A 26,779-nucleotide genomic window follows, 5' to 3' on the forward strand; every position below is an offset into this window, starting at 1 on the left:
AAGGATGGTTCTCCGTAGAACTTTCAAAAAGCTAGTGCATGTTTGATAAATTGCCCGAGAAGAAAAGCTTTAGATTTTGTCGAGGAAGGTGAGGGAACGGGAGACAAGGCTGTTCATCAGACGAAACGCCTGGTTACGTTCTGCTTCTCTTGGCCCCCGTTTCGGTGTCGAGTTGATCGTGGCCCGCCGCGGCGGAGGTCGGCCCACCGGCGATCACTTCTCAACCCGACAACAAGGACGATGACAGCCGCATTTGCCCGACATCCCTGTATCCTCCTGATAAAGCCTGCACCCACTCCCTTCCTCTTCTTCTTTTTCTTTTCTTTTCTGCCTCTCTTACTTGAAAAAGATGATAACAATTAACTAAAAACCTCAAGCATGCTCTGCTCCTCCTGCTTATCATGCAAAGATTTATTTTATTAATAAACTAGCTAGCGAGAGGAACAGTGGGATCGGCAGGAAAGAGATGAAATAGTGGAAGTTGACACAATTTGAGATGCACAGGTTCTCTTTGGGGAACTTCCCGTTCTACTCCTGAAACTGTTTATTATTTATTTGATGGTGGAAAGGAAAGGAGAGCAGAAGATGGGATGGGACCTCTGAAACTATCAATTGTTTTATTAACAAATCGCCCTGTCTTCCTCCTATAAATACTCACTCCGCCTCCCACATTCACTGCAAAGCAATCACTCCTCTCCGGTTTCTGCGTGCGAGCGATCGAGTGGAAGAGAAAATGCAGTATCAGGCGGCGGCGGCGGAGGCGTGGGGGTACGTGGCGGCGGCGAGGGGGGCGACGATGGACGCGCTGGAGCGGGTGGAGCGGCTGGCGTCGGAGAGCGCGGTGGTAATCTTCAGCGTGAGCAGCTGCTGCATGTGCCACGCCGTGAAACGGCTCTTCTGCGGCATGGGCGTCAGCCCCACGGTGGTGGAGCTGGACGAGGACCCGCGAGGCAAGGAGATGGAGCGCGCGCTCTCGCGGCTGCTCGGCGCTGGCTCCGCCCCGGCCGTCCCTGTCGTCTTCATAGGCGGAAAGCTCGTGGGCGCCATGGACAGGGTAATGGCAGCTCACATCAACGGCACCCTCGTCCCCCTCCTCAAGGAAGCCGGCGCTCTCTGGCTCTGATTCAAACAGACCAGAGAGCATCAATCATACCACCAACTGCTTCTTATTCTCCTAATTAACAAAAAAACTAAAATCTTCTTCTTACAAATCCTTGCGAGTTTGTCTCCTTTTCAATTCATGTTCATTAACAAAATTAAGAGCGAGAAGAGAGTGATCAGGGAGACCAGGGAGGTTGGTTTTTTTAGGTCCTCCATTTTGGGCACAACATCATCACCTCATGCACGATCACATCGATGTGCATGCGCTTTATGGGGTGCATTTGTATGCCTTCTTTTCTTATTGTCTTCCCTTTTTGATCTTTCTTTTTTTTTCCTTTGGGTTTTGATTTATTTCTGATCTGGGGCTTGAGAGATCGATGCATGCTTGCTTGCTGCTAGTGATGAAGCAAGGAGTGTAACTTGGTTTGATGATGATGATCCTCGTGTATAGAAATTTCTTCAAAAAACAGTGCTTTCTTGTTCTTCTTCTTTTGATGTCTCTCAGGCGTTCAGATCGACCGTGCAAATCTAGATTAATTAGAAATCAGAAGAACTCGATTAATAATTTATTAGATTAAAGAAAAAGAAATAACAGGGAAAAACAGGGAAAGAGAAGATTAGCAATAAGCATGTGCATGGTCAAATATTGCATGCAGGCAGCCAGGCAGGACAATGCGGTGCTAGTGGAGGACCAATAACGCCTTCCACCTAGGGGTAAACGAGCCAAGTGAATTCACGTTATTCGAATTTTGATTCGAAAAAAAATTCGTTTGAATTCATTCGATTAAGTTAACGAGCCAAGCTCTAGTTTGATTTCGACATCGAAAATATTATTGAACTGAACTCGAGTTTAATCGTATTTGATTTGTAAGTTTGTGAACATGCTCGTTTAAAGGCTCATAAACGTGTTCACGAACATGTTCATTTAAACGCTCACGAATGTATTTGTTAAAAGACTCACGAATATATATTACATGAATTATAAATATTATATATTAATGAGATAAGTTCGAATTAAGTTTGTTTAATTTTTAAATGAGTTATTTTCGAATCGAGCTCGAACTAAATTCGTTTAACTTTAAATGAGTCTTTTTCGAACCGAGTTCGTCGAAAGTTAAATAAAATATACGAAATAAAACTGTTATTTAATGAGGGAGAAGAAATGAAAAAAAAAAAAGGTGCCTTAGTTCACTAGAATATTCCGAGTCAAAGTGAGAGAGAGAAGGGATGCTGCGAAGGCACCTCCGTCTGCCGAGTTCTTCCGACGATGATGAAGACGCCCCACCACCCCAAACCTTGATCACTCCGAACCCTAACACCCTACTGGAGATCTCCGACGACGATTTCATGGACGTTCCGGAAGATCTTTCACCACCCGTGGCTGAAGCCCCACCCGGCCGCGCTGGAGACTCCGCCGCATCCGGAGGGATGGAGGAGGAGAGGGATGGTTTTACCAGAGAGATTGATGACTTTCTCAGGAGTCTAGGGTTACGGCTCCGGTCAGAATGGTTGGAGTCGTGCGCCGCAACTTTGATGGCCAGTGGATCAGATTTTTCTCGTTTGGATGTCGCCGGAAGGGCCAAAAGGTGTTTCGAACTGTTCCTTCTTTCCGACATGAATACTTCCGGTGCCGGCGTCCTTCCAGAGGATGTTCACAGATTGCACAAGACCGAGCTCGAGGGTCCTTTCGTTCTTCAGGCAAGCGTTTCTTCCTCTAGGGATTGCGTTTTAGAAACAATTCCATTGCCCTAGATGCTTGCAAACTTGTTTATCTTGTCTTTCTAGAGTAATTGAATAAAGCTTTTCCTTCTTTTCTTTGTGTGAAAAAAAATTATACGAGGCAACAGTGGTTCGCTCAAAGATGCATTAAAAGAGGTTATAAGTTGCATGGTCTAGTCATGAGAGCAAGTCTGTCTTATTATCCATGGCCTTTGCTTTAAAGTTAATTTGGCGGATACTATTCTTGATGTCATCTAGTCACAAACTTGTTGCTAAGAATGTCTTCTGTGATTTTGCTATTATATCTAGTCTCAAACTAGTTGCTAAGAGTGTTTTCTGTGTTTTTTATGTGAGCATAAAGTAATTGTTTTAGCTAGCCAATGGAAAGTTTCTATCTGGAGAAAATTAATTATTTTAGCTAGCCAATGAGAAAGTATCTATCTGCAGAAAATTAAGGAAGAAGAGACCAAGCAACAGAAAACTAAATATAATGTAACTGAATCAGACTTGGCTGTAGCAGTCTTTGTAAGAAAGGGGCAAAATTTCTATATATGTCATTGAATAAGGAATATGTGCTAGTTGGATTCTGTGGTTGAATGATCATTTGAAAATAGCTGGCATTCAAGGTTGACTCAGAGAGTGAGGAAGTGAAGGTGCCTGACATACATGAATTACTAAATTAAAGATTGTTTTTAGTGTCAGAATAGGCTAGGCCCTATTACTCGTTTTGATCCTTCAACTAGTTATTTTCTTCATCAACTTAACTCAATCTTTATCTACTAGTTATTCGAGGATGAGCCTTCATGACTTGAACTTTTATCATTGTTGTTGAAAGCTATGAATGTTACATTTTAGTATTCTTGTTTGATTTTTCTTCTTTGGATGAAGGAAGATGAAGAGGATTCATCCCATGCTGCTTTTAGAGTCTTTTTCTTTTTCTTTTCTTCTTGCTTGTTGAGTATGGGGTACTCTGACTTGTAGTGACCCTTCCTATTGCACTCAAAACTCAAAAACAAATTAGAGTAGATTGGGTGTAGTTTTACCTCTAGTTTGGTTTTTTTTGGTTCCTTAAAGATTTTCTTTATGTTCATCTTACACTAATGGTTTTGCCTTTTCTACAATTGATTCATAAGTAAATCACTCTTAGCTATTTTGGAGTCATGTGTACCTTCATGTAATATTATGAGCTTGTCCCAATGCACTTTTGTGCTTTTAAATGGTTTAATTTTGGCATATTGTTCAGATGAAAGCCCACATCGAAGAGTGGTAGTAGTTTTAGCGTTTGATTGCCCCTTTGTCATGTGTGCAGGGATTTGATGATGAAATTAAACTCGTCAATGGGCATCTTGAAACCTTAATAATACTTCATCCTACCTTTTCAATATGAAAAATATGAGCCGTTGAAATAGGGAGGTCTCATTGTACTAAATCCTTCTTGCATCACCATGAAAATGTTCTTTCTCTAGTAGTTAGTCCTTTGTAACTAACCTGCTTTGATACCAAGTGTAGGATCTTAGAGAGAAGGCTAGAGGGTGGTGGGTGGGGTGAATAGCCTTTCTTAAACCTTTTATCACAACAAAGAAAGTTTAACTAAAAGAAAATCACAAGCACAATGAACAAACTGAAATGATAAAAGAATATGAGGTGAACAATACAAACTCGAATATTTTATGTGGTTCGATAGCCCATACACCACGTCCTATGATCTTTTAGCAGGTCACTCCACAAAATCCACTACTTTTCTCTTTCTTGGATACCTTTCGAAAGTGAAGAAATCCCTTTTAATTGTCATATTTACAAGTAAAGCATTTAGAGCAAAAGGAGATTACCAATGGAATAAGAGAGTCAGAGACTTGAGAAAATGGCAGAGTAACAATGCTTTTAAAGTGTTGTAAAAACATAACCTACAACCCTATATTTATAACCTTCACCCAAGTCCTCAAGCTGCCTCTAAACTATGTTGTTATGTTCTGGATTAGTTGACTGGTCTTTGCTGCACGTGGCCACACAACTATGTCGACTGTCTTCTGCCATCAGCCGACTGCTCTTTAGTGAAACTTTTGGATTCCACTGTTGTAATAGCTAACAATTTCGTTGTAATTGTTCAATTGCAATTCAAGATCCCTTTATTGATTGCATAACAAATTAACTATTCTATTACAACAATCAATTGCTTCTGTAGTCGACTTAAGCTACCATCAATTCAACTAGTACATACTATTAGTCAACTAGCACATAGGTTGAGGCGAACAATAAGCATCTATTCCCTTTTCATTTACCTTAAATCAATTGATTAATCAACTTAGGTATTAGTCGACTGAAAAACATACTCCAATCAAATAGAGTACTAACTAAGCCACTTTGAGCTTGGGAGAGAGAAAAAATAGGGAATTGAATATAATTCCTAACCTCTTAAAATACTATTGTTCTAATTAAAGATGATTGAGCTGGACTAAATTTTAAATAGGCCAAAATAAATTTGAATCGAGTCTGGTTCGAACACCACTTGATCCTAAGCACTATGTCTACTTAATATATTCCACCTAACTGTAAACCAACTTCAACTCGATCCTAAACAATGTAAAAATAATTTAACTTGACAAGATTTAAATGGGATGAAATTGTTTTTTTTTTCATGTTTTAACTTTTGTGATGCTAGAAGAGTCCAAGAGAGATTATGAGTAAGCTATGATAAGCTTGCGTCGAGCTTCTTGTTCTCCTCTGTATCTTTCTCTTAGCTTTTGTTCGAGTGCCAATTAACACTTAGGGTTTGACATAACACTTTGATTGAATGAAAAATTATTTGATTAAGTTAAAAAATAATTTATTTACTTATCTTCACAATTTTTTTTACCAATTTCATTGGAATATTATTGAAAAAAGATGATGATTGCAATAGGCGCACACTAATCATTGTAGATTATTTTTTTTAAAATATCAAGATCAATTCTATCTAGGTCAATTTGAAGGATACCAAATTTTCAAATTCGAATTTGATTTTATTAAAAAATCTTGAATCTAAAATTTTAGAAATTTGATTGAGTTGAGTCATATTTTTTTTAAATTTTAATACTTGTAAAATTAAATAAATTTAATTAAAAAAATTAAAATCCAATTAAAATCTAAAATAAAAATTTTAGATCTCAAAATTTGAAAAATATTATATCACATTAGCTTATATCCACTCTAATAATTGTACTTACGTGGAATAAACAAAAAAACAACAACAACTAAGTCTTTATCCCACTAAGTTGTTGGGTTGTAAGGGTGCAAACATAGTTCCACATCTAAAGTACATGGAAAAGATTATGAGGTTAAAAGGATGAAAAGTATCTCCATTGGTATGAGGCTCTTTTGGGGAGAGCCCAAGAACAAAGCCATGAGGGCTTAGGCCCAAAGTGGACAATATCATACCATTGTGGAGATATTTTGATTTCATTGATACTAACAAGTGGTATCAGAGCGAGACCGCTTTTCACCGGACTAACCGCCGGATGAGCCATGATCCAGATCTAACCATGTGGTTTGAACCTTAAACAAAGGAAGTGGGTGCTCCCGTGTCTGAATCAAGAGGACCAGACACCAGGTGAGAAGTCCTAGTAGGTCGGGTGGACCGAGGGGCAAAAAGTCCTAGTTGCGACTAGGTGGGAAGTCCTAGTAGGTCGGGTGGACCGAAGGGCAAAAAGTCCTAGCTGCGGCTAGGTGGGAAGTCCTAGTAGGTCGGGTGGACCGAGGGGCAAAAAGTCTTGGTGGGTCGAGGATTCAGACATCAAAAACGACGTTGAGGGGGGCCTGTGGTTCTTTGTTTGAGAGGGGAATTGTTGGGTTGCAAGGGTGCAAACATAGTCCCACATCTAAAGTACATGGAAAAGATCATGGGGTTAAAAGGATGGAAAGTATCTCCATTGGTATGAGACCTTTTGGGAAGAGCCCAAGAACAAAGCCATGAGGGCTTAGGCCCAAAGTGGACAATATCATACTATTGTGGAGATATTTTGATTCCATCGGTACTAACATAAGTGAGATCGGTTGTGCGGAAGAAACAAAACTAAATTAAAATCAAATGAATTATTTCACAACATCTGAGAGTTATTTAGCTTTTCTACAAGAAACAAAGCAACATTTAATGATCGTTTAATCAAATGCTCATGAACAAATTTCATTACATAAATGTGTAGACTCATCTTAAAGAAAATTACATCCTCAACAATGAAAGATTCATTGTTGTAGAGCACAATTGAAGGATTCATTTTCTGGCTGCTCATCCTAACGTTCTACCTACAAAAGTTGAATACATTATAAATTAAATCATTATGAAACTAAAAATCTTAACAGTTCACAGGTGACTATGGCTAAAATTAATTCGTTGCTAACACTTTTAAGTCTTTATGTGATCAAATTAATCAACAATTATTAATAGAACAAACATGTTATTAATTATTAACAATCTAATTAATTATTTAGTAAAACATAATTACAATAAAAAGTTAATTAATTAATCATGTTATTATTAATAATTCAATTAAATAAATATCAAAATGGTACCATCAGAACACAGAAATTGTATTGTTTCAATTAGAAATCAAAATTCTGGCACAATTCAGATTTTAAACCTTGGATGAAAGGTTGATCTGAAATCTACTTTATTTTTTCCTTTTGTGTTATAATATGAAGTCAATTTGGTGAATTTGTTAAGGTGTTAGGGAATGATGAATAATGATTTTCATACTGTGTCTGTACTTTTCTCTTCACCGAGCATTCTTCATTAGTTTTGTTGTCTTATAGTCTAAAATAGGATGATATAGCAGAAGGGAAAAATTTTCTACTTTGGTCGAGACTTTCCCAGAACAACTTCTGGAATCATGATAAGAGGTTGCAGATATTTGGCTGAAAGTTTCAAATTTATAGTTACTTTGCTTTCACAGGGTATATAATAGAATTCAATTGGTGATCTGCAAATTGACTTTAATCTATTCTTCAGTGTGATGCCATTGCAGTTTTATATTGCTGAACCTTGTCCTATGAAGGCTTTGCAAGTAAGCGGGTCTGCACATTTTGGCATTGGTTAAGGTTTTAGTTTACATGTATCAATAGGTGTCTAACTTGATCACTTAGATGAAAGTGATTAAATTATGAAAAATCAAAGTAATATATATGGTAATATTTTACTCTATGGCAAAGTAGTCCATGCATGTTTGACAATACATTCACCATTCACTTACACTAGATTTTCCCTCTATGAATTCCAGATTGATGAAATTGTTAACATCTCTGCCCCCATTCGAGAAAGATATCATGAAGTACCAGTTGGATATAAGAGATGCCTAAAATTGTCAATGACAGATGGTGTGCAACGCGTATTTGGCATGGAATATAGACCCATTAAAGAACTTGAGGTTCTTGCTTCTTCTGGTCTGAAGGTATGTTATTAGCTTCTGTAGCCTTTTTTTTGAACATTGCCTTGTCTTGTCTAATCTCAATGAGCTTCAGTTCATTTTGCTTGTTGATCTTTTTGTGAAACTTTTGTATTCTCCATTACTATTCTTATCTTTCAACTATTTGAAAAATGTCTGCTTTTTCTGTTGTTTGCTGAAACATTTATTGTGAATCTTTTAATCATTCTAAGCCTAAGTTGTTTTGTTCCTTTTTGCTAAGCCTCCAAGAGATCTATCATACTTGAGGAAGATAGTTTTAGTTTGTGGGTTATAAGTACTTCAGTTATGATCGTTATGATGTGGGATTCATTACCTGGAAACGTTGCCATCAACTTAAGAGGTGGAATTTGAATATGTTTTACATTTGCTTATTTAGTGAAAATATTACCATTTTAGCTCAGCTCAGTCATGCTCTTTATGTAGTGGTGCACATTTTGGAAAATGCAGTAACATAATGATGACAAGGAAGCTAGATGTCAATACTTGAATGATTATAAATATTAATTAAAAATAAATATTAACGAGTAAATAATTATGTAAGTAATGACCGACCAAGTAATTATTATTATGAAAAGGTTAGATCATTTAGTTGATTAAAATTAGAATAATAATATTATTAATTACATTAATTATTCAGCAAATAACATTCAATTATCAATAATCTTGTTTATATTATTTATAAATAATGTAGACTATCAAAATACAAAAGTTATATCATTTACTTGATTAATATTGATAATAGGATTGTTATTAACTATAATATTCTGAATTATTTTAGAGTATTGTTATTATTTTTGTGATCTTATTCGCAATAGTTTGTAATAATGATAAAATATGCACAGGATATATGCTATATGTACTGATATTCTATGACATACTTCATCCTGATATACTAATTAATTTTACAATAATATCATATTATTTAAAAAGATATTTATATATTGTTTGATAATGTAATAATGTAAGATCAATAAATAATAATGATAATTATTTTTCAATTTTTTTTATTGTTAGTTTTGCATTACCTTTCCAATTAGATTGATTCTATGTGGTCGATACTTTTGAAATGCCAGATACTAATATCCGTAGTATCTTGACAACCATGACCTCATTAATATATAAATTAGTGAAAAATACATGAATCATTAACCTATATTTCTAAAACTATGAATTAACACATTGTAATTCCTCCACGATAAGCTACAATTGTTCAGTCAAAACATGTATAACATGATCAACATTTGATTGGTTCTCTAAGCTCATCTCTTTTATGTCTCATCATGTATTCTCTCTCCTGCATGATTTCTTAAATGAATAATAAGCAACTCAATCATTGGAAGCAACAAGGTATCATCATGGATTTGCCATCAACGCAGGATAGTTTTATTTGAACCACATTTCTCTTTTTGCATCACCTGGAAAGATCAAATTTAAATTTTAATTCTTTCTTAGAGGCCACACTTCTGCCTCAGTCACTTTCATCAAACCATTGATAGATTTGACTTCGATCAACATATCACTCTAAACACTAGTTGAGTTTCTTATACAACCTTCAATCTGCTTTACTATATCTAATTATCTATTATATTACCATCCAAAACCTCCAACTACGGTTTCATTGCTATCCAAATCCTATCCAAATATATTGGATCATTGCTTAAAATTTGTGTCTCTAACGTTATTTAGCCCACTGTCGAAACTCCTCTCTTTTGTTTTCACGTGCACAACGATGCTCTCTTGAAAACTCTTCTCTTCGACGTCTTCGTCCCTCCTTAAGGGCCTAGCAATCTCCTATGGGATAGACTAAATCACAAAATGGCCATCTCACAACTCTGTGATCTATTGAAAATCTTTAGAAACCCCTCACTTTTTTATTGGTTCTCAGATTGAACAAGCTTCAAATCACATGGGATTCAACAACCAATCAATCAGGGAGCACAATATCTGACCTTGCTTGATTGACACTCAGATTGGTCAAGTTGATGGACAATTTTCATCCTTTTTTTTTCTTTTCTCCTCTTTAACACTTGGTTTTTCATGATGTCACTCAGTACTCAACCTAAACCTTACATTGGGGCCTTAGTACAACTGTAATCATGATAGATATTCATGGATCAAAACACAAAATTGAAACACATGATAATATATCAAAACTTGGAACAACCAACGTATTCAAACAATGGATTAGGATCCTTCCGGTAGCATGTTTATCCCCTTTGTATTGTACCATTTATTATTAGTTCTCTATTTCCTATTAGGAGTATTTGGGATCTAATCCCTCTTAACCTTAGTCAAAATCCCAATTAATTTCTAATTGGGTTTTGCTAAACTTGGACTCAAATTGAAATCATATCTAATCTCCCTCAAATCAAAGTTTCTGGACAAGGAAGGTAAAATTCTCCAAAAAGTTTTATGGAGTTTGAGAAAATATTGGACATAACATAGTATAAGATATGTTTTTGAATCTAAATTTGAACATGAAAACTCAGCAATGTTCCACAGGTTGGTCCTTACTCTTGGTTTTGAGATTTTTTTATGTTTATGCCTGAGATGATCATTATTTCTAGTTTTACCTCTTTTTTATTTTTTCACATTAACAGTGCTTGTTGTGTAGAGTTATAAGTCAAGTTATTTGTTCAGTTATACAAGTTTGCACTTTTGATTGTCTTTGGTTGTGAAGGCGTCTCATCATTAATAGATGAAATACATTACTTTATTAAAGGCATGTTATTTATAATTGTAGGTTGTTGTTCATAATGTGCACATACGCCGAGGGCTTTTAATGCTTGTCCCAGAAATTTTTACGGTGCTTGGGGGGCTAGTTGAGGATTTAGAGGCTGCAAGGAAGAGGCTTGTTGCTGAAGTAAATAAACCACCACGAGGCAAAAGGTACTATGCTTTATTTTCACATTTTGTGCTTCCTATCTCTGAGGATACTGTTAATGGTTGATGTGCCATCATGGACTCCATTAATTCTTCCTAAATGGTCATGGGAGGGTGTGCGTTTGTATTGGTGGGAGGGGGGACATTTCATCAAATGTTTGGTTAAAAAATTTCCTAACAAATATAGGATGACTAATTGATATCGACAAGAAGCTTGGTAATACATGGTAATTTTATAATTTCTCTTTTTCATTTGTTGTGATCATCTTGGAGCTCAAAAATGTTATTTCACTTCATTAACTTCCACAGGAAGCGTGGTAATATAAGTCCATTGTCTACAAGGGCTTGTCTTGCAGCATGGCCCTCCAACAATGTTTTAGGTGCATCAACAAATTCAGCAACAGTAAATTCGCAAGTATTGGATCAAGGTACTTTTGTCACTTTATACCAAAGTGCATTGTCTAAAAGTAATTTAATATTTGATAATTTGTCTTTTTACAATTGTTTTACAAAGCAATTCTATTACATATAATGTTTGGAAAAATCCATTTAGAAAGCATTCAATTAATGAGGAATGTCTCACAATACTCAAACTCTAGAGTGAAAATGACATGACTCAAACCTAAAATATCAAAATGAAGTAAAACAAAAGGTGTAGTAGCACATTTATGGACTCTACTAGGGAACATAGACCAATTATGTTTTCCTAATAAATATAACTTATACTCAAGACAATTAATGACTAGAAGCACTAAAAACTATTTTTTAAACTCTATAGACTAGGTTGATGAGGACAATTATAAATCTAGAGATAGATAGAGCTGCTAAAAGATCCAAAGACGATAATGGCATATCCAGTTAGTACGATCTATGAAATTCATCCTTAGATCCTAAATGAAAAGTAGCATTGAAACTTAATTATATAGAATACTGAGAACAAAGGCAACAAAAGTGAAATAGAAACATTCTTAACCCATGAGTGCGTAAGACCCATTAGCTCTTCTAACATTGGTAGGATATTATAAGAGGAAAAGATGTTACCAAAATTATGCTCAATGGCCACCATAGGTAATTGGTTGAGATAAGGTATTGATAGCATCTTAAGAAGCACAAATATACCTCAATAAGAACTCAATAGTGGAATCAAACGCAAAGTATATATGGGTTGATGGATTGCCGCAGGAAGTAATGTGTGACTCAACTACATGAGTTGCATGTAAAGGATGGCCAGGTGGGTAGCCATAAAGAGAGTAGTAGTTTCCCACAGTTGGAGCACTTGAGCATAGCCTATAGATCAGCATGGCTGCTACTACCTTGCTCGACAACCTTCATCACCACGTGATCCTCTAGGTGGCAATTGAATTGGCCAAGTGAGTCAGTCTATCATAGGTGAAAAGATGGCAAAGTGCGGTACAAGCCTAACTTCCACATCTGCATGTTCTACAAGAGTGGAGTGAAAAGCCTACTAAACTCTAGTCTTTTCTAATTCAAACTCGATAGCATAAAGGAAAATAAACATAAGAAGTTTATCAAAGTAATCTTGCATAACATCTGACCAGTGTTGTAAATGGTGGTACGCGGTGGCGGGGCGGTCAGTGATTGTCGGCTACCTAGGCAATTGAATTTTTTTTACTATTTTTATAAATAAAGGATAAAAAATTAGAAAAAAATTTATTATAAAATATATTAAGTATTAACTAAAAATAAAAAGTTAATCTAAATATTTTAAAAAATAAAAAATATATTTAAATATATATATAATTAATAGGATAATTTTATTAGGTTTTAATTAAGCCTATTTAAATTATCCTAATCATTGCTATTTGACTAAATCCTAAGTTCAAAAAAAACCTATTCTTGGTTCGCGTGTTTGGTGTGTCAGTGGCGTTTCTTCAGCTTCAAACACGTCACTGGATGTGGGGGACGTGTTTAGGTGCGTCGCTTGAGCTCGACGATGAGTCCGAACGAGTCACCTGAGCCTGGCGACGAGTCCAGACTCATCGTCTAGACCCGACAACGAGTCCAGACCCATTGCGAGTCCGAATGCGTTGCTCGAGCTTGGCGACGAGCCTGAATGTGTCGCTCAGGTCTGACGACGCGTCTGAATCTGAAATATTAAATGTCGAAACTGGATTCAAAATATATAAAAGCTCGACCTAATTATGGCAGCTGATGACGGCGACAACGATAGCAATGGAGGGCAAGAGCAGTGATGCTGACAACGACGGCTCGAGGCGGAAGTGTTTTAAAGTCACTAACACACCTTAAATTTTTTTTAATCTAGACCGCTGCCTACCTCAACTGCCATTTAGAACAATACATTTGACTGAATCTGAATGATGTTTCTGAAATCAAAACTCTATAATCAACAACAACAATTAAGCCTTATCCCACTAGATGGGATCGACTATATTTTTCAATCAAAACTTTGTAATCGTTCACTAAAATTGGTTATCTTGGTGATTGATTTCCACAACTAAAAATATATAATCACAACATAGGCCGTAGATGACTTGTATACGACCAAGACTTATAGTAGAAAGATGCTAATGTGGCTGAGATCAATAGACTATCAAAGGAGAACAATTAATTGATGATCAATTTGCTCCCACGAGGTTTTGATGAATCTTTGTAGCCTGGGTGGTAAGGTGTTCCGACTAACATCGGCCAGTGAACTGAATTCAAACTTGAATTGCTGTAGGTTTGTAGCCCACAAAGCATATTGCTTTTCCCATTCAACTTTTCCATGGCCATTGTCATGGATTTAAAAAGGCTTAAGAACCAACGGTACAGGATAATTGGGAACTAATAGATGAATATGATATTCTATATTGATGATAGCTTTTGATCACCAAGTAGAGCAATGCTATTTGACTTTGAAAGAGAAGAAACAAAGATTTACTTTCTAAAACAATATATGCTGCCCAAAAAGAGAGGAAGAATGTGGGATCTAACAATGAGCTCATTGGAAAGAATGTATTGGGTACATAGAGATGGGGTTGCAAGAGACGATGTAGTTATCTATGCTTGTGTAGGAACTTCACAGAATTGTCGTGTGGTGAGGTTGATGCACAAGGAGATGCCCTTGAGGAAGGGACAATGCACGAAGAAGGCAGTCACTGAGAGGTCTATATGTAGGCACAATAAGAGATGCTATGTAGAGTTATGAGCACTTGATGGCATCATTGAGAGGTCTGGTTGCAGAATAAGTCATGGGCATGGAGTTGTTGGCGTCATGAGTACGTGGGTGTCATGTGCTTTTGGTTGCAGGTGAATGCCCCTATGTCACATAGGGAGGTTGCGAGGTAGAGCTGACGTGCATTGAGTTGTCATCAAAGCTTGATCGTGGAGGGGATAGAGTTGCATATTATCACAATGGCAGCTATATGGTATTTGCAATTAGGTCCCTAAAAACTTTAGGCAAATGCAAATCTCAGAGAAAAAGGGATTCTTTAACATATGACATGCCTATCTTCATCTTTGGTATATGCATTTGAATGCTTACTTGTAATGTTCTCACCCATTTTTCTGCACAATACTAATACTGACCTGGTCATCTGTCTAATTTATGCTTTTCTACAACCAACCCTGATTGAGGTTGTATACATATTATGTCAAATCTCTTAGAAGTTGGAATCTCAAAAGCCACTAATACACAAGCATACAATCTGATATGTTTGGATTCACCTAATAAGAATTTCCTTAGTCAATGCATTATATTACTTGAAAGGGAGCCTTGGCGCAATGGTAAAGTTGATGTTGTGTGACTTGATGACATGAGTTCAAGTCGCGGAAACAGTCTTTTGCAATGTTGGGTAAGACTATGTACAATAGACTCTTTATCGGGACCCTACATTGGCGGGAGTTTTGTGCACCGGGCTACCCTTTTAATGCATTATATTATTTGCTCACAAATTTAACATTGAAATATATATAAAAGAAAGACTACAGGAGTTGCATCATATTTCTGTTCTCTGCTCAACTTTGCTAAATAATTTGTAAATTTCTCAGGCTTCTCAGATTGATTGCACAAGTTTCCTTGTAAGTTTTCTTGTATGCTTGAACATTTTCTACTCTTAGTACTTACAGTCATCATCACGTAATGAAAATGTATCCCAGTGTAGTACTTCACCTATGATCCTAATATTTCATGGATTGTAATTAGGATGCTGGAAACACAATCCAAAGTTCTCTCTCTATCTAATGTGCAATCACTTTGTAGGTGCCAATTTGGCTAATGCTGGGATAGTCACAGCACGTACCACAATCCCAGAATTTGTTGAACTGGGTACTACAATTCAAGATGATCCCTGTATTGTGAGACACAGCAATGAAGTTGTTGCTGCTCAAAGTGCCAGGATCCCTCTGAGAGAAGAATACTCTGCTTATATCGAAGAAAATATTACTGAGGGACCTGCTTGCCATGGAAACAGATTGGATATGCTGTCAAATTCAACCCTTAATCCTCTCTCTACCATGGAGCATGTCCATTCTTCAGATGTGGAAGATGCAGTTGAAATAGAACATCCCTTGATTCTAAGTGGCGTGGACTCAATCCCTTTCACATATCTGGCTTGTTTATTTGCTAAATGGACCACAGAGAAAGACAAGATACCACAGATTCACAGGAGGATTAAGGTCACTTTTTTTATTCTTTTCTATAATCACATTAGTAACTTGTGGCCATTCGTTATTTTATTCAAATTTTTGTTGAAGTCCTTTGATTTTTATTTTTTTAAAACAAGGTTTGTTTTCTTTCTTGAATTCTGTCAGCATTCGCTTTGGTGCAGATACCCTTTTTCATGCTTTATAATGCACATTTGTATTGATTTGTTGCAAGTACAATACTTCAAAGAAGATCTGTTGCTGTTTCTACAAGCAAAGCACTTGAGAAAATTGTTTTCATGGAAGGACTACACTATAACACCAGAATAGAAAAGAAATATTATTATACTTGAAATACTGATTGCTGTGACAGAATCCTAACATGCTATGAGGAAATGCTTTCTTGCTAGCCTACATGGACAAATTTACATTGTGCATAATATAGTCATGCACATTAAGGATTTGATAATGAAAACTCACTGTTTGCTTCAATCTTTGATGTGAATGGAAGAATGGAAGCACTTTGTCTGGCTCACAGATTCTGAGATAGTAATTTTCTGTTAATTTGGAGTCATTAAACATTGACTCACTTTTTCCTAAGTTTCTACCTATTGAATTATAGTACATACTTAGCAGTTAATTCTTTTAACTTGTAGATTGAACCTATTACTGTTAATTTTTTGCAGTGTTTTTTGACCGGTGTGAAAGGATTTCAATTCAAAGAAAGGAGAACATACGAACTCAGTGTTTATGTGGATGATGGAAGTCTAATATCAGAGGTCCTCATTGATCACAAAGTAAGTTTTTTCTTGCTTTTGATTGATATTGTCTTTTTTTTCCCAATTTTTTGTTCATTATTGACCATTTTTGGTAGAATTTTACCTTTTATTCCTCAGGTTGTGCAGAATGGTATAGGCCATTCTCCAGAAGAAGTAACTGCTGCTCTTTCTTCCACAGAAAAGAGAATAGTTGCTGATATGAGGGAGACAATGAAAAAGTTCCAGCTTTTCTTGGCCAAGTTTGAGGTAGTTCTATTTTGTGACAATTTGAACCTTATATTTTCTCATGTTTTATACTTTTTGCTTTACATATTCTGTAAATTTGCAACCCTTTCAATCAACAATTGGCAACATCCTGTGGAGCTCCTCTTCCCTCTGGTTTTGATGCAACCTTTTTTGGAAAAAAAAAATTATATTGGCCAAGTTATATTTTCCTCATGTCATATTAATGTAACATGTGGCAGAAATCCTTGCCTACACAGATGGAAAATCTCATGCAAGATAAATTGGGGATATTATTATAAAAAGTGAATATTACATAAGACGACAAGGATATTTATATAGACTCGATCTGAAGACTTAGTAAACAATTACCTCTATTCATTTACTATCAATTTAAATAACAAATCAAATTGCAATTATTACTACTCAAAATTGTAATTTAAAAAATTTAAATTTATTTCCCTTTTATGCATCATTCTCCCCCACCAACAGGAGTTCGACATCGTTGAGCAGGAGAAGAGACGCTTTGTGACGCAAAACATTGTTGCATAATGGTGGAGCTTTGTAGATGGATCAAGTGGCTATTGTTTTATAGCTTCAAGTAACTTGGTGGCAAAGTGTCAAAGCTTATCTTTAGTAATCCAAGTGTTGTTAAATCTATGGATGTCCTTTCCAATACACTAAGTGCCCATGAATACTGCCATAGGGTGCTATCACCATCTAAGTGCCTATAATGTGTGTGATCTGAGAGGTGGGTGGCATAGTAGATAGAAGTGCAAGAACTGGTACTGTAGAAGCATGACATATAGGTAGGATTGACTACACATGTGGCAGGAGATGTCTACCTACCGAGGATATTGAGTCTTCGGGGGATACTATTGTGGGAATTGAATGTTAACAAAGGCTTGACATCTTGCCTTGTCCTCTTTGGTCCACTATGTGTGGAGAGCAAGAAATAGTAGTTTATTTGATGAGGGGCAGTTAGACTGTGAGAAGATTTTCAGGAGTGCAAATTCATGTATTCCAATCCTTAAGAGTGTACTCTGATCTGACACTTTGTCAATATGAGCCGCTACTAAAGTCCGCTTATTGTACTCTTTATTAGTGCTATATATAAAAATTTTACTTTTCTGGAAAAAAAAAATTAAACAAGGAGGAAGGCTTGAATATCTCTTAATGAGATAGCAAGTACTCAACATTGAAAATTAGGCTAATGTTTAAGTTAGCAGGTAAGTAAGAAACTAATTTTTTTTCAGAATTTAGAAGGTATAGAAGCAGTGAACTTGAATCTTCTTGAAGGAGTTTTTAGGAAAACTCCTTCAAAATGATTATATACTAAAATTTATAATGTGCATCAGTTGAAATTTTATAACCTTCACTATTTAGTGCAATCTTCCTGCTGACATTAATATGAATATCTAGTATGCTCAACAAATTTCTCTGTTAACCTAGATGAATAAAAAGTGTCACTTAACAATCTCATTCTATCCATTGCCCATGAGTTTGTAGGTGCAAGGCAGATGAATACTTGAGATAAGTTCCAAATAACTTTAATTTTCTAAAAATAACTGATAACCAATGCAATTAGACAATCTCCCTCAACAACAACTTGACTATCTATGAAGCATTGTGGGCTAATAAGGTATGCCTTTTTTAAATATTAGAGTTGTGGATTCAATTAATTCGAGGTAAACCTAAAACAAAGTCTATACTAATACTAGGGTTGAGGAATTGAGGTGACGTGTAGAGAGACTTGTGTTGCCTAGCTGCCTTAGTTGTCTAACATGTGTGACATTGCAATACAATCCGAGCAACGACATCTTGTTGCAATAAAATATATTCAACATAAGGGTGATGGTCTTTTCCAAGAATGCATTTCTTAGTAATGGGATATCCTTTTTAAAGTGTCCAACTAAACCATCTACATATTTCTCAAATAAGGGTTGCTTGTGAAGTCCCAATAATGCATAAATGTGTAGCCTTGAATAGGTAAATTGTCGCTTATCATAAACTCATGATGGCTAATGTGAGAATAAGAGGGATATTAACTTGATGCATCTAGCATCTACAACGGTTAACTTCTTCTAAAATTGAATGAAATTTAATGTCTTGTGATCAAAGTGAGGATAAATTCACGAGGCAATAACAAATAACACTAATGCTAAGGTCTTGAATGATATTGTAAAATTTTTATCGTATGCCGATTAAAGTTGTCAAACTTTCATTAATCTTTTTGCTAAAAAATACAATTGAGTGCCCGTCTTAACTTCCTATATCCGTACCTAGACATATGATGGCACACCTCAAAAGGTTTGCAGAGGGTAGGATGTCTAAGGAGAGTCTTACTCATCCTTTTCTTAATCTCCTAAAAGGCGACAAGGGTAGGTTTAGACTATGGAAAATCCCCTTTCTTAAAGCGTTTTTTACAAGTGTTATGATGGTACTAAAGTGCCTTTAGAAGGTCGCAAAGCCATGAAAATTTTAGGCATCCTAAAGGGTGTGGGGTTTAGGTTAATCCTTGATTACCATGATTTTCTTTAGGTTTATCAAAATGCCTTCTTTGAAGATATTAATCCTAAGGAAGATGACCTATGGTTGTAAGAAAGAGCACTTCTTCACATTGACCATGAACTTTTCAATTCTAAAGGTCTCAAGGACAAGACGAATGTGTTCTAAGCAAGTATCATGATGATGTCATTAAAAGAAAGAATTTCCCTGTGAAGACTTAATTCATCACCCTCTCCTCTTGAAGGTATTAGGATTATATTAAAGTTCAAAGGGTATAACTAGCTCATAAAGTCCATCTTGTGTCTTGAAAGTTTCTTTCCACTTATCACCAATTTTTCTCCGAATTTGGTGATACTTGTCGGGACCCAAATGTGTGAGATGGCCAAAAGCTAGAGAGGGGTCAATAGCTATTATACCTTCAATTATTATTCCTATGATGTTAGCACACAAAATACTATATGCAACGAAATTGAAAACTAAAGAAATACCAATGCTAACTCGTGAATTTACATGGTTAAGAACTCATGTTCCTACTACACGACCTATGTTATTTTGAAGGATCACTCTCGAAAGCCCTCTATGCTTTTTCCTTCGCAGACTTTTTCCGGAGATAGAGAAACTTCTTACGAGCTTTCAAGGGTATTACAATTTAGGCTTACAATTGGGAGGAGAAGAGGTTATAATGATCTTAGAGAGTTACAAGAATTGAGCAATTAACATTGGCTCTAAAGTGCTCCTCTTTGGTCATTTACATAGACCTCCAATGTCTTCAAGTGAACTTTACCATTTTGCTTTGTTGACGTTGATTAATCGACTTATTTCACCATCAACCAATTGATGAACTATAGTCGTTAAGCCCTCTAACCGTTGTTGTGCAACCTTTTCTCATTAACGATTCTCTCTAGCTTTTATGGTGTAGCTTCAGTTGATTGAATGCTTTGATTAATCAACTCCCGAGTTAACCCATCAACAAACAAATATTTTGTTTGCTAGCTGTTCAGTTTGAGTCAACTATCTCATTAACTCAACCATCATTTGTCCACTAGATCGACTCAACAGTCTACTAACTCCAACCTTGACCTCGAAAATAAGCATTTTGTTTGTTGGTTGATGCACTTTAAGTCGTCGACTCTACCTCCAATCAGTTGAAGGAATGTTCAATCAATTGAAGGCACCATTCAGTCTACTAAAGGCACCATTCAGTCGATTGAAGGCACCGTTCAGTCTATTAAAGGAACCCTTCAGTTGACTGGATTGTCAACTATAACTATCTAATGGTTAAGTCTGCCTAAGTTGATATGCACTCTCTCCTAGGTACATGGTTCTCAACTTACCAAGAGTTTTCCTTGTAGCTTCTTCGCCATGAGGCCATCTTCCATCAAACTTTTCGTCCCTTGTGTGCACTAAGTTGTAACACTTCGATGCTCCTTGCCCTGTGGTCCCTCGAATGTACCATGTTATCCTTCTCCAATGTCTTCAGACCTTAAGCCTCATTAGGTATCCCTTAACCTTGGTCATATTAAGTCGTCTCCATGTGTATATTATCAAGTTCTGCATACTTAAATACACATATCATACATAAAATATATCGTAACTTAAACTCTTTGCCCAAACATCAAAACCTATGATTGATCCTAATCACTTAGGGCTTGATCTCACTAACAATTTCTCATTTTTTATGTTTGATAATATGTTTAAGTTAGGTAAACCGTGAAATAAAATTGGCACCTAAGCTAGGCTTCCTCTAGAGTTAGAATTTCAAATTCAAAAGAAATTAGTTGAAATTAAGTTTCTAACTTAAACCTCTACCTTTCTCCTCTTTGACACACATAAAAAAAGATTGCACTAAACAATTTTCATTTTTGAAATCCATTTAAAATCATGAAATTCATAATAAACTTGCATTCCTAATCCCATCAGGGATCTAAAATGAAATCCTTAGGTTTATTTGATCAAAACAAGGTGAAAGTTTCAACGAGGCACCAGCCAATTGATCACAGTGCCAACCGACTGATCTCTTGAGTCAATCAGTTGCAATCTTATTGCACATCCATGCTAAATTTATAAATGTACAAGCAATAAACAAATTTTGAAAAACTTTTAAATCTTGCAAGGTTTCAAGCCAATTTATTGTAGACAAATCAATTTTTATGAAACTCTTCTTAATTTTTGAAATTGACCCAAACTTCAAAAATTTAAAAATTTCTCGATGTATAAGTTCAAAGCCTTTGTTTTGAATTTTTAGGTTTGACAATAACCCTAAGTTTTCAAAACAAATTTCTAAGTATAATCTTAGAACCTTAAACAATGTATACTATAGTTATGCATTGGTCTTTTCCAATGATCACTATGTTGATATTTCTATGATTTGTCAAGATACCTCAAACATTGTGAACCAATAGTATCACCCTAACATGTCAATGATATCTAAGTTTCTCAATACAAAAATCAAGTTCTTCCTATGTTTTGTTTGAGACCTCATATAAGGTATCCCTAGCATAACTATGTGAACATGTAATTCACCCATGCGAAGTATTAAGTCGACCATGTATAATAATAGATCTTGATTGGAATTCAATATGCTTGATTACCCTAAGACACTCTAAGGAGTAATGATGGATTTGGACACCCAAAGAGGTTATGCCCTAGCATAACAATAGTAAATTCTTCTAAGGCAATCCTAAGGGTATTTACTTGTTCCCTTAGCCTCTTGTTTTCTTCCTCTAAGCTATGCAATTTATCACCAGGGCAAACATTTTCTAATTTGTCCTCCAAAATTCCTAATAGTTACTTTAGATGCATATTTTTCATTTTAGCCTTATCTAAGGATCTCATTAAACCAGATAATGGATCAAGTAAATCTTTAATTCTTTACCTCACTTACCATGTCATGATTCATATGATTGATCTCCCCGTTCACTTGAGCTTCCTTCTCCTTCTTCCTCAGATGAGATTAAGACTCCATCATCGATTTCAATGAAGGTAATGCCTAGCTCTATGTTTGACTCCTTTCTCTCATGAAGATGTGTCATTCCAAGTGGCCTTGAGGTTCCTCCTTGGTCTTTTCCTCAACTCTTAGTTTTTTTCCTCCTCCCTTTTCTTCAATTTTGGGCATTGATTTTGAATTTGCACTTTTTTTTATGCCAATTGAGGCACCTCACTGTTCTTCTACTTTTCCTCTTCCCTAGTATCTTCATTACATTACTCCTACCAATATTTAATTTTCTGAAAGCTTTACTTGTCTTACCATGTAGGCCTTCTCCTCAATGTTATCCATGGAAGAAGATTCGGATGATGACTTCGGTGGAGTTGGATACTTATTCTTCTTCCCCTTCTTCTTGCTTGCTGCAATAGCTACATCTTTTCTTCTAGAGGCCTTTTCTACTATTCCTACAATTCTTGTTTCATGCAATTCCATAATAGAGAAAAAAAATCTTTCTAAACTACATACTTCAGATTTCTTAGACATGTGAAACAAATCTACTATGGATACCAATTAAGGCCTTCTTGAGAATGAATTGACACTTTGAATCATGTCCAATTTGCCACTTTCTCAGATGCTTGTCAATCTGTTAGCTAGCTACCTGAATCTTGCATGAAACTTTGCCACTATTTCCCTTTTTTTATCTCAAATTCATTTATTTGTGCTCTCAAAGGTTCCATTTTTCCACTTTGCCTTTGTTGTCTCTTCATGCAATTTTACTAGCCTCTGCCATAACTCCTTTCTGGACTTGTATACTCTAATTCAATTGATTTTGTGCATGGGGAGCACACTCAGTAGATGGCACACTCGACATTTCCATTTGTCATGTATTCCTCTCTTTGTTTCTTTGTCCATCAGCTCATTCAAAATCTTTTGGTTGACGTTACTAGGCATCTCAAAACCATTTTTCATGATTAGCATCATATCAAAAAGTTGGTTTTGAAGAATGCCTTTATTCGTCACTTCCACATGGAATTCGCTTTCGAACTTCGATGGCTACTCACGAGAATGCTCAATCCGTCCATCGTCTTGAGCTGCTTAACTCGTGAGCTCGGCAGTTAGGCCATAGCTCACAAAGAACTTCCTAGCTCTAATACCACTTGTTTGGACTCAGATGTGTAAGATGGCTGCTATTTACGTGGTTCGAAGCTCTAATATCACTCGTTCTTAGCGATGTTAGCACACGACCTAAAAGAAATACCAATGCTAACTCACAAATCGTTTGGTCACGACCTAATAAATCCTGAAAGTTCTCTATTCTTTCTCTTTCTCTGATTTTTTCCGGCGTTAAAAAAACCTCTTACAATCTTTTAAGGATGTTACAATTTCGGTCTACAACTTAACACACATTTCAAATACATAAGTAAAACCTAACTTGAACATTTGCCCGACCATTTAAACACATCAAAACTCATGATCGAACCCGACCACCTAGGGCATGGCGGTTGCATCAGCATAAATCTATCAGTTAGCCTGCCTTAAAGCTAGCAAATAGTCATTCACTTCAATAGTAAGTTCACATTCATGATATCAACATACACAAATTTTTCATAGACTAGCAGCAGAATGTCCTTATCATTGGGCGATTGAAGCATTTTTTTTCTTGCACATAAAATACCACTAGATTAGAGCATTTTTATCAGTTCCTATTTATTTCTTATTTTCCATTTCCTCTATTCACTGTAGATGGTGTCACTTGGTAGAACAGAACTACAGAAGACAAAATATGGTTCTTGAGCATGATAGTTTCCCCTTCCATTTGCTTATTCTCAATACAACAACATTTTGTGTTCATGATAGTATCAAACTTGGATCTCCTTGTCAGAAATGCTACCGTCAATTCTAGTCTACTAACCCTCGGTTGTAACTCCTGTACTTTTTTCTGCTGTTAAGTTAGATTCTTCTCTCAAAGATATTTTGTTTGAACAGGGCACAATGCTTCTGGAGATGAATAAAAGTTCTTCTCTTCCTGTTGTCCTTGAGATGAATCAAGGGATTTCTAGCGCTGATGCACGCCTGCTCCTCAAAAGATTGGAGAAGACTGTTTCACAAGAATTTTCAACTGCCAATTTGAATCTAATTGAGTTATCTCCTTGACATATATTTTCTTCATTTATGCTTAAAAGGGACATGACACAACTGAGTCGTTTTGGAGGTATCTTGATGAGTCGTTTGCCGTTTTTCATAAGGGCTTCCAAATCTTTGCACAGAGGGGACATTGCTAATGATCCATAATTATGAGTTGAGATTATCACTGGAAATGAAGGTTGTCAGATTTCAAAAATTAACTATATAAGTTTTGTCATCATGTCAAGAGCTGGAGCCCTATCATTCTCCAGTGCGTATTCTACAGGTAATATATATTGGATTTGTTTGTGATACCAAGAAGCAACTCTTAGCAACATATTGGTAGCATAAATTTGGTCATTGCTAGAACAAGTTCTATTTTATGTTATACGTATAAACTGAATGATGTCTGTCATAAATTAACTGCTAAGCCTCTACTTATACTTTCGTTTCATATAGTTAGAATATTTGATCACAGATGAATCCTTTTCTCATTTATAGAAGCTACATGTACCATTTAAAAACTGGTTGAACGAGTCAGTTTTGCATAACTATTAATCAGTAGCATACAGCTCAACTCTCCTTGGTAACTAGCCTGTTGTCTATAGATTTAAGCTATCAAGCTCCCAAATTTTCTGGTTTTGTTCTTGTGATGGCATTATGGCACCACCCCTTACTAATCTCACATTCTACTGCAAGCTGATTGCTCCTGACACTGAATAATTCAGAGATAAAACTGAAATTCTCACTCTTGCATTGGGGCCTTTCTAATCACTTAGATAACTACAGCAGTGATTCATCAGTGGCTAATTTTACGTTTGCACTTGGGTAAATAGGTTCTTAGCACTTATGACAGCAAATTAAATGCATGATTCACTCTTAGTATTCCAATGTGCAGAGCATTGAAAGCTCCTAGTAAATTTTCTGCCGTTTATTAACTGTTGTATGCGTGTAACTTAAGCACAATATATACAGGATGACAATGTGTTACTATTCAAAGGGATAACCTGTTGAACAAGAAGCTGGATCGAACTGTATCAATCAGATGGTGATTCACTGCTAAAGAAGTTTGCGGCTCATTAGCTGAAATCATCTTAAGTGGGTATGAGGATTCATCTGTGCTAGGATGACCTGCATGAACTTTTTTGCTTGAGATATGCACAGCACGTGCAGTCATGGACTGTAGAGAGTGTGGGATGATGACTATTCAGCAGGGAAGACACTTGTGAGAATCACCAGATTATCAAACAGAAGCTAGGTGAACTTATGCTTGTATTAGATTCTTAGTTTTTGTAACCGGTGGAGAAATGTGTAAATCTATGTTCCTTAGTTGTCTTCAATCTAGCTGCTTGTATCATATTTAAGAAGATTTTGCACATGGGCGGTGCTCTTGAGAAGCGCCTGCGCATGGACTTCTTTTGGTGGCAAATGCAAACAATAACATCGAGTTCCAATTCTGAATTTCCGTAGTGCTGAAGAAGATGCATTTTGGAGAAAATTCAATACAACTCTTTGAATCCTTTGATTAAATTCCAAATTTCTTTTATGGACTTTGAACTTCAAGTTTATGTTATTTGGGCCTATAACCGTTACAGACTTGGTCCAGTAAGATTTCCTATTGACATGTTTTCCATTAATTTCTCTTATACTGGTTGAGATTGAATTTTTTTTATCCTTGTTGGGTCGTTTGTTTTGTTTGCTCTATATCAATTTTTTTTGTTTGGTAATTCAAAATTTCAGTTTTTCAATTTTGTTTGGGTCCAATCCTATAGAAATTCAGATCTCTCCTCTCCAATTTGGTGGTGTGGTAAAACATATATTTAATTATATAGAGGTGTGCTTGGCTATAATATTTGTCCATTTTTTGACCATGCCGAAGGAGTTAATAGGTGTACCCAGGCGTGGTAAGTTGCTGAATTGTTGATAATTGATGGAAAATGTGCCTATTGTTTAGACCTTGCGTTTAAACGTGTGTATACACATACATTAGGAGCTATATGTAACAATTTTGGGCTTCAAGCCATTTATATGTAGATACAAACACATCAAAGGAGCTATATCTATCAATTTGGGGAATCAACAATTGCATCTATAGATACATCAAAGCAAAGCAATTATATGGTTGAAGATGAACTTTGCTCTTATACTTTAAAGTTCGTAAAAGTAGTTTCGATGTTTGAATAAAAGTTTAAGTTAAACTAATATTATATTTACTCATAAAGTATTAAGTGGGTAGGTGCAATAGATAGAGAAGTCGTCAAAGTTTACTTGATATTTAGCAATTGAAAATGTCTAAGTCAAATGTGATTGAATATTTGATAGTCAAAATTTTAAATATTTATGTTGGAAGTTTTAATAAATTAAAATTGATGGGTATTTAACAAATAAAAAATATATAAAGGTGAAACCTCTTACTTGTACTTTGATGTTCAAGTAGATTTTACTCCACTATAGTTTTATTCTATTTGATTTGATGA

General features: G+C 35.9%; 2 protein-coding genes across 3 annotated transcripts; both read left to right on the forward strand.

Moving 5' to 3' along the window:
• The first annotated feature begins 733 nt into the window (after positions 1 to 733).
• On the forward strand, positions 734 to 1,123 carry LOC141811686 (glutaredoxin-C3-like). The gene has a single exon (XM_074699719.1). It carries the CDS (start codon positions 734 to 736, stop codon positions 1,121 to 1,123), a length of 390 nt encoding a protein of 129 aa, XP_074555820.1.
• Positions 1,124 to 2,328: 1,205 nt separating this feature from the next.
• Positions 2,329 to 25,771, forward strand: LOC141811627 (recQ-mediated genome instability protein 1). 2 transcript variants are annotated; one of them, XM_074699648.1, is made up of 9 exons: positions 2,329 to 2,799; positions 8,070 to 8,240; positions 10,999 to 11,144; positions 11,448 to 11,566; positions 15,361 to 15,776; positions 16,430 to 16,540; positions 16,640 to 16,768; positions 24,165 to 24,588; positions 25,278 to 25,771. In XM_074699648.1, exons 1-8 carry the CDS (start codon positions 2,329 to 2,331, stop codon positions 24,330 to 24,332), a joined length of 1,731 nt encoding a protein of 576 aa, XP_074555749.1. In that variant the 3' UTR covers positions 24,333 to 24,588; positions 25,278 to 25,771. The 2 variants fall into 2 exon arrangements, with proteins under 2 accessions (XP_074555749.1, XP_074555750.1); XM_074699649.1 differs by having other exon boundaries at positions 25,303 to 25,771.
• The last annotated feature ends 1,008 nt before the right edge of the window (positions 25,772 to 26,779 follow it).

The sequence above is a fragment of the Curcuma longa genome, chromosome 17 (assembly GCF_044706935.1).
Source record: "Curcuma longa cultivar G26 ecotype Majalengka, Jawa Barat chromosome 17, ITB_CL_G26_1.1, whole genome shotgun sequence".
Classification (NCBI taxonomy): domain Eukaryota; kingdom Viridiplantae; phylum Streptophyta; class Magnoliopsida; order Zingiberales; family Zingiberaceae; genus Curcuma; species Curcuma longa.

Bases quoted from the DNA above. Each gene is read 5' to 3' on its own strand.
- LOC141811686 (XM_074699719.1), top strand. From the start codon at position 734: ATGCAGTATCAGGCGGCGGCGGCGGAGGCGTGGGGGTACGTGGCGGCG.
- LOC141811627 (XM_074699648.1), top strand. From the start codon at position 2,329: ATGCTGCGAAGGCACCTCCGTCTGCCGAGTTCTTCCGACGATGATGAA. The intron at 2,800-8,069 runs GCAAGCGTTTCT...TATGAATTCCAG, and splicing joins AGGGTCCTTTCGTTCTTCAG to ATTGATGAAATTGTTAACAT. The intron at 16,769-24,164 runs GTAGTTCTATTT...TTGTTTGAACAG, and splicing joins TTTTCTTGGCCAAGTTTGAG to GGCACAATGCTTCTGGAGAT.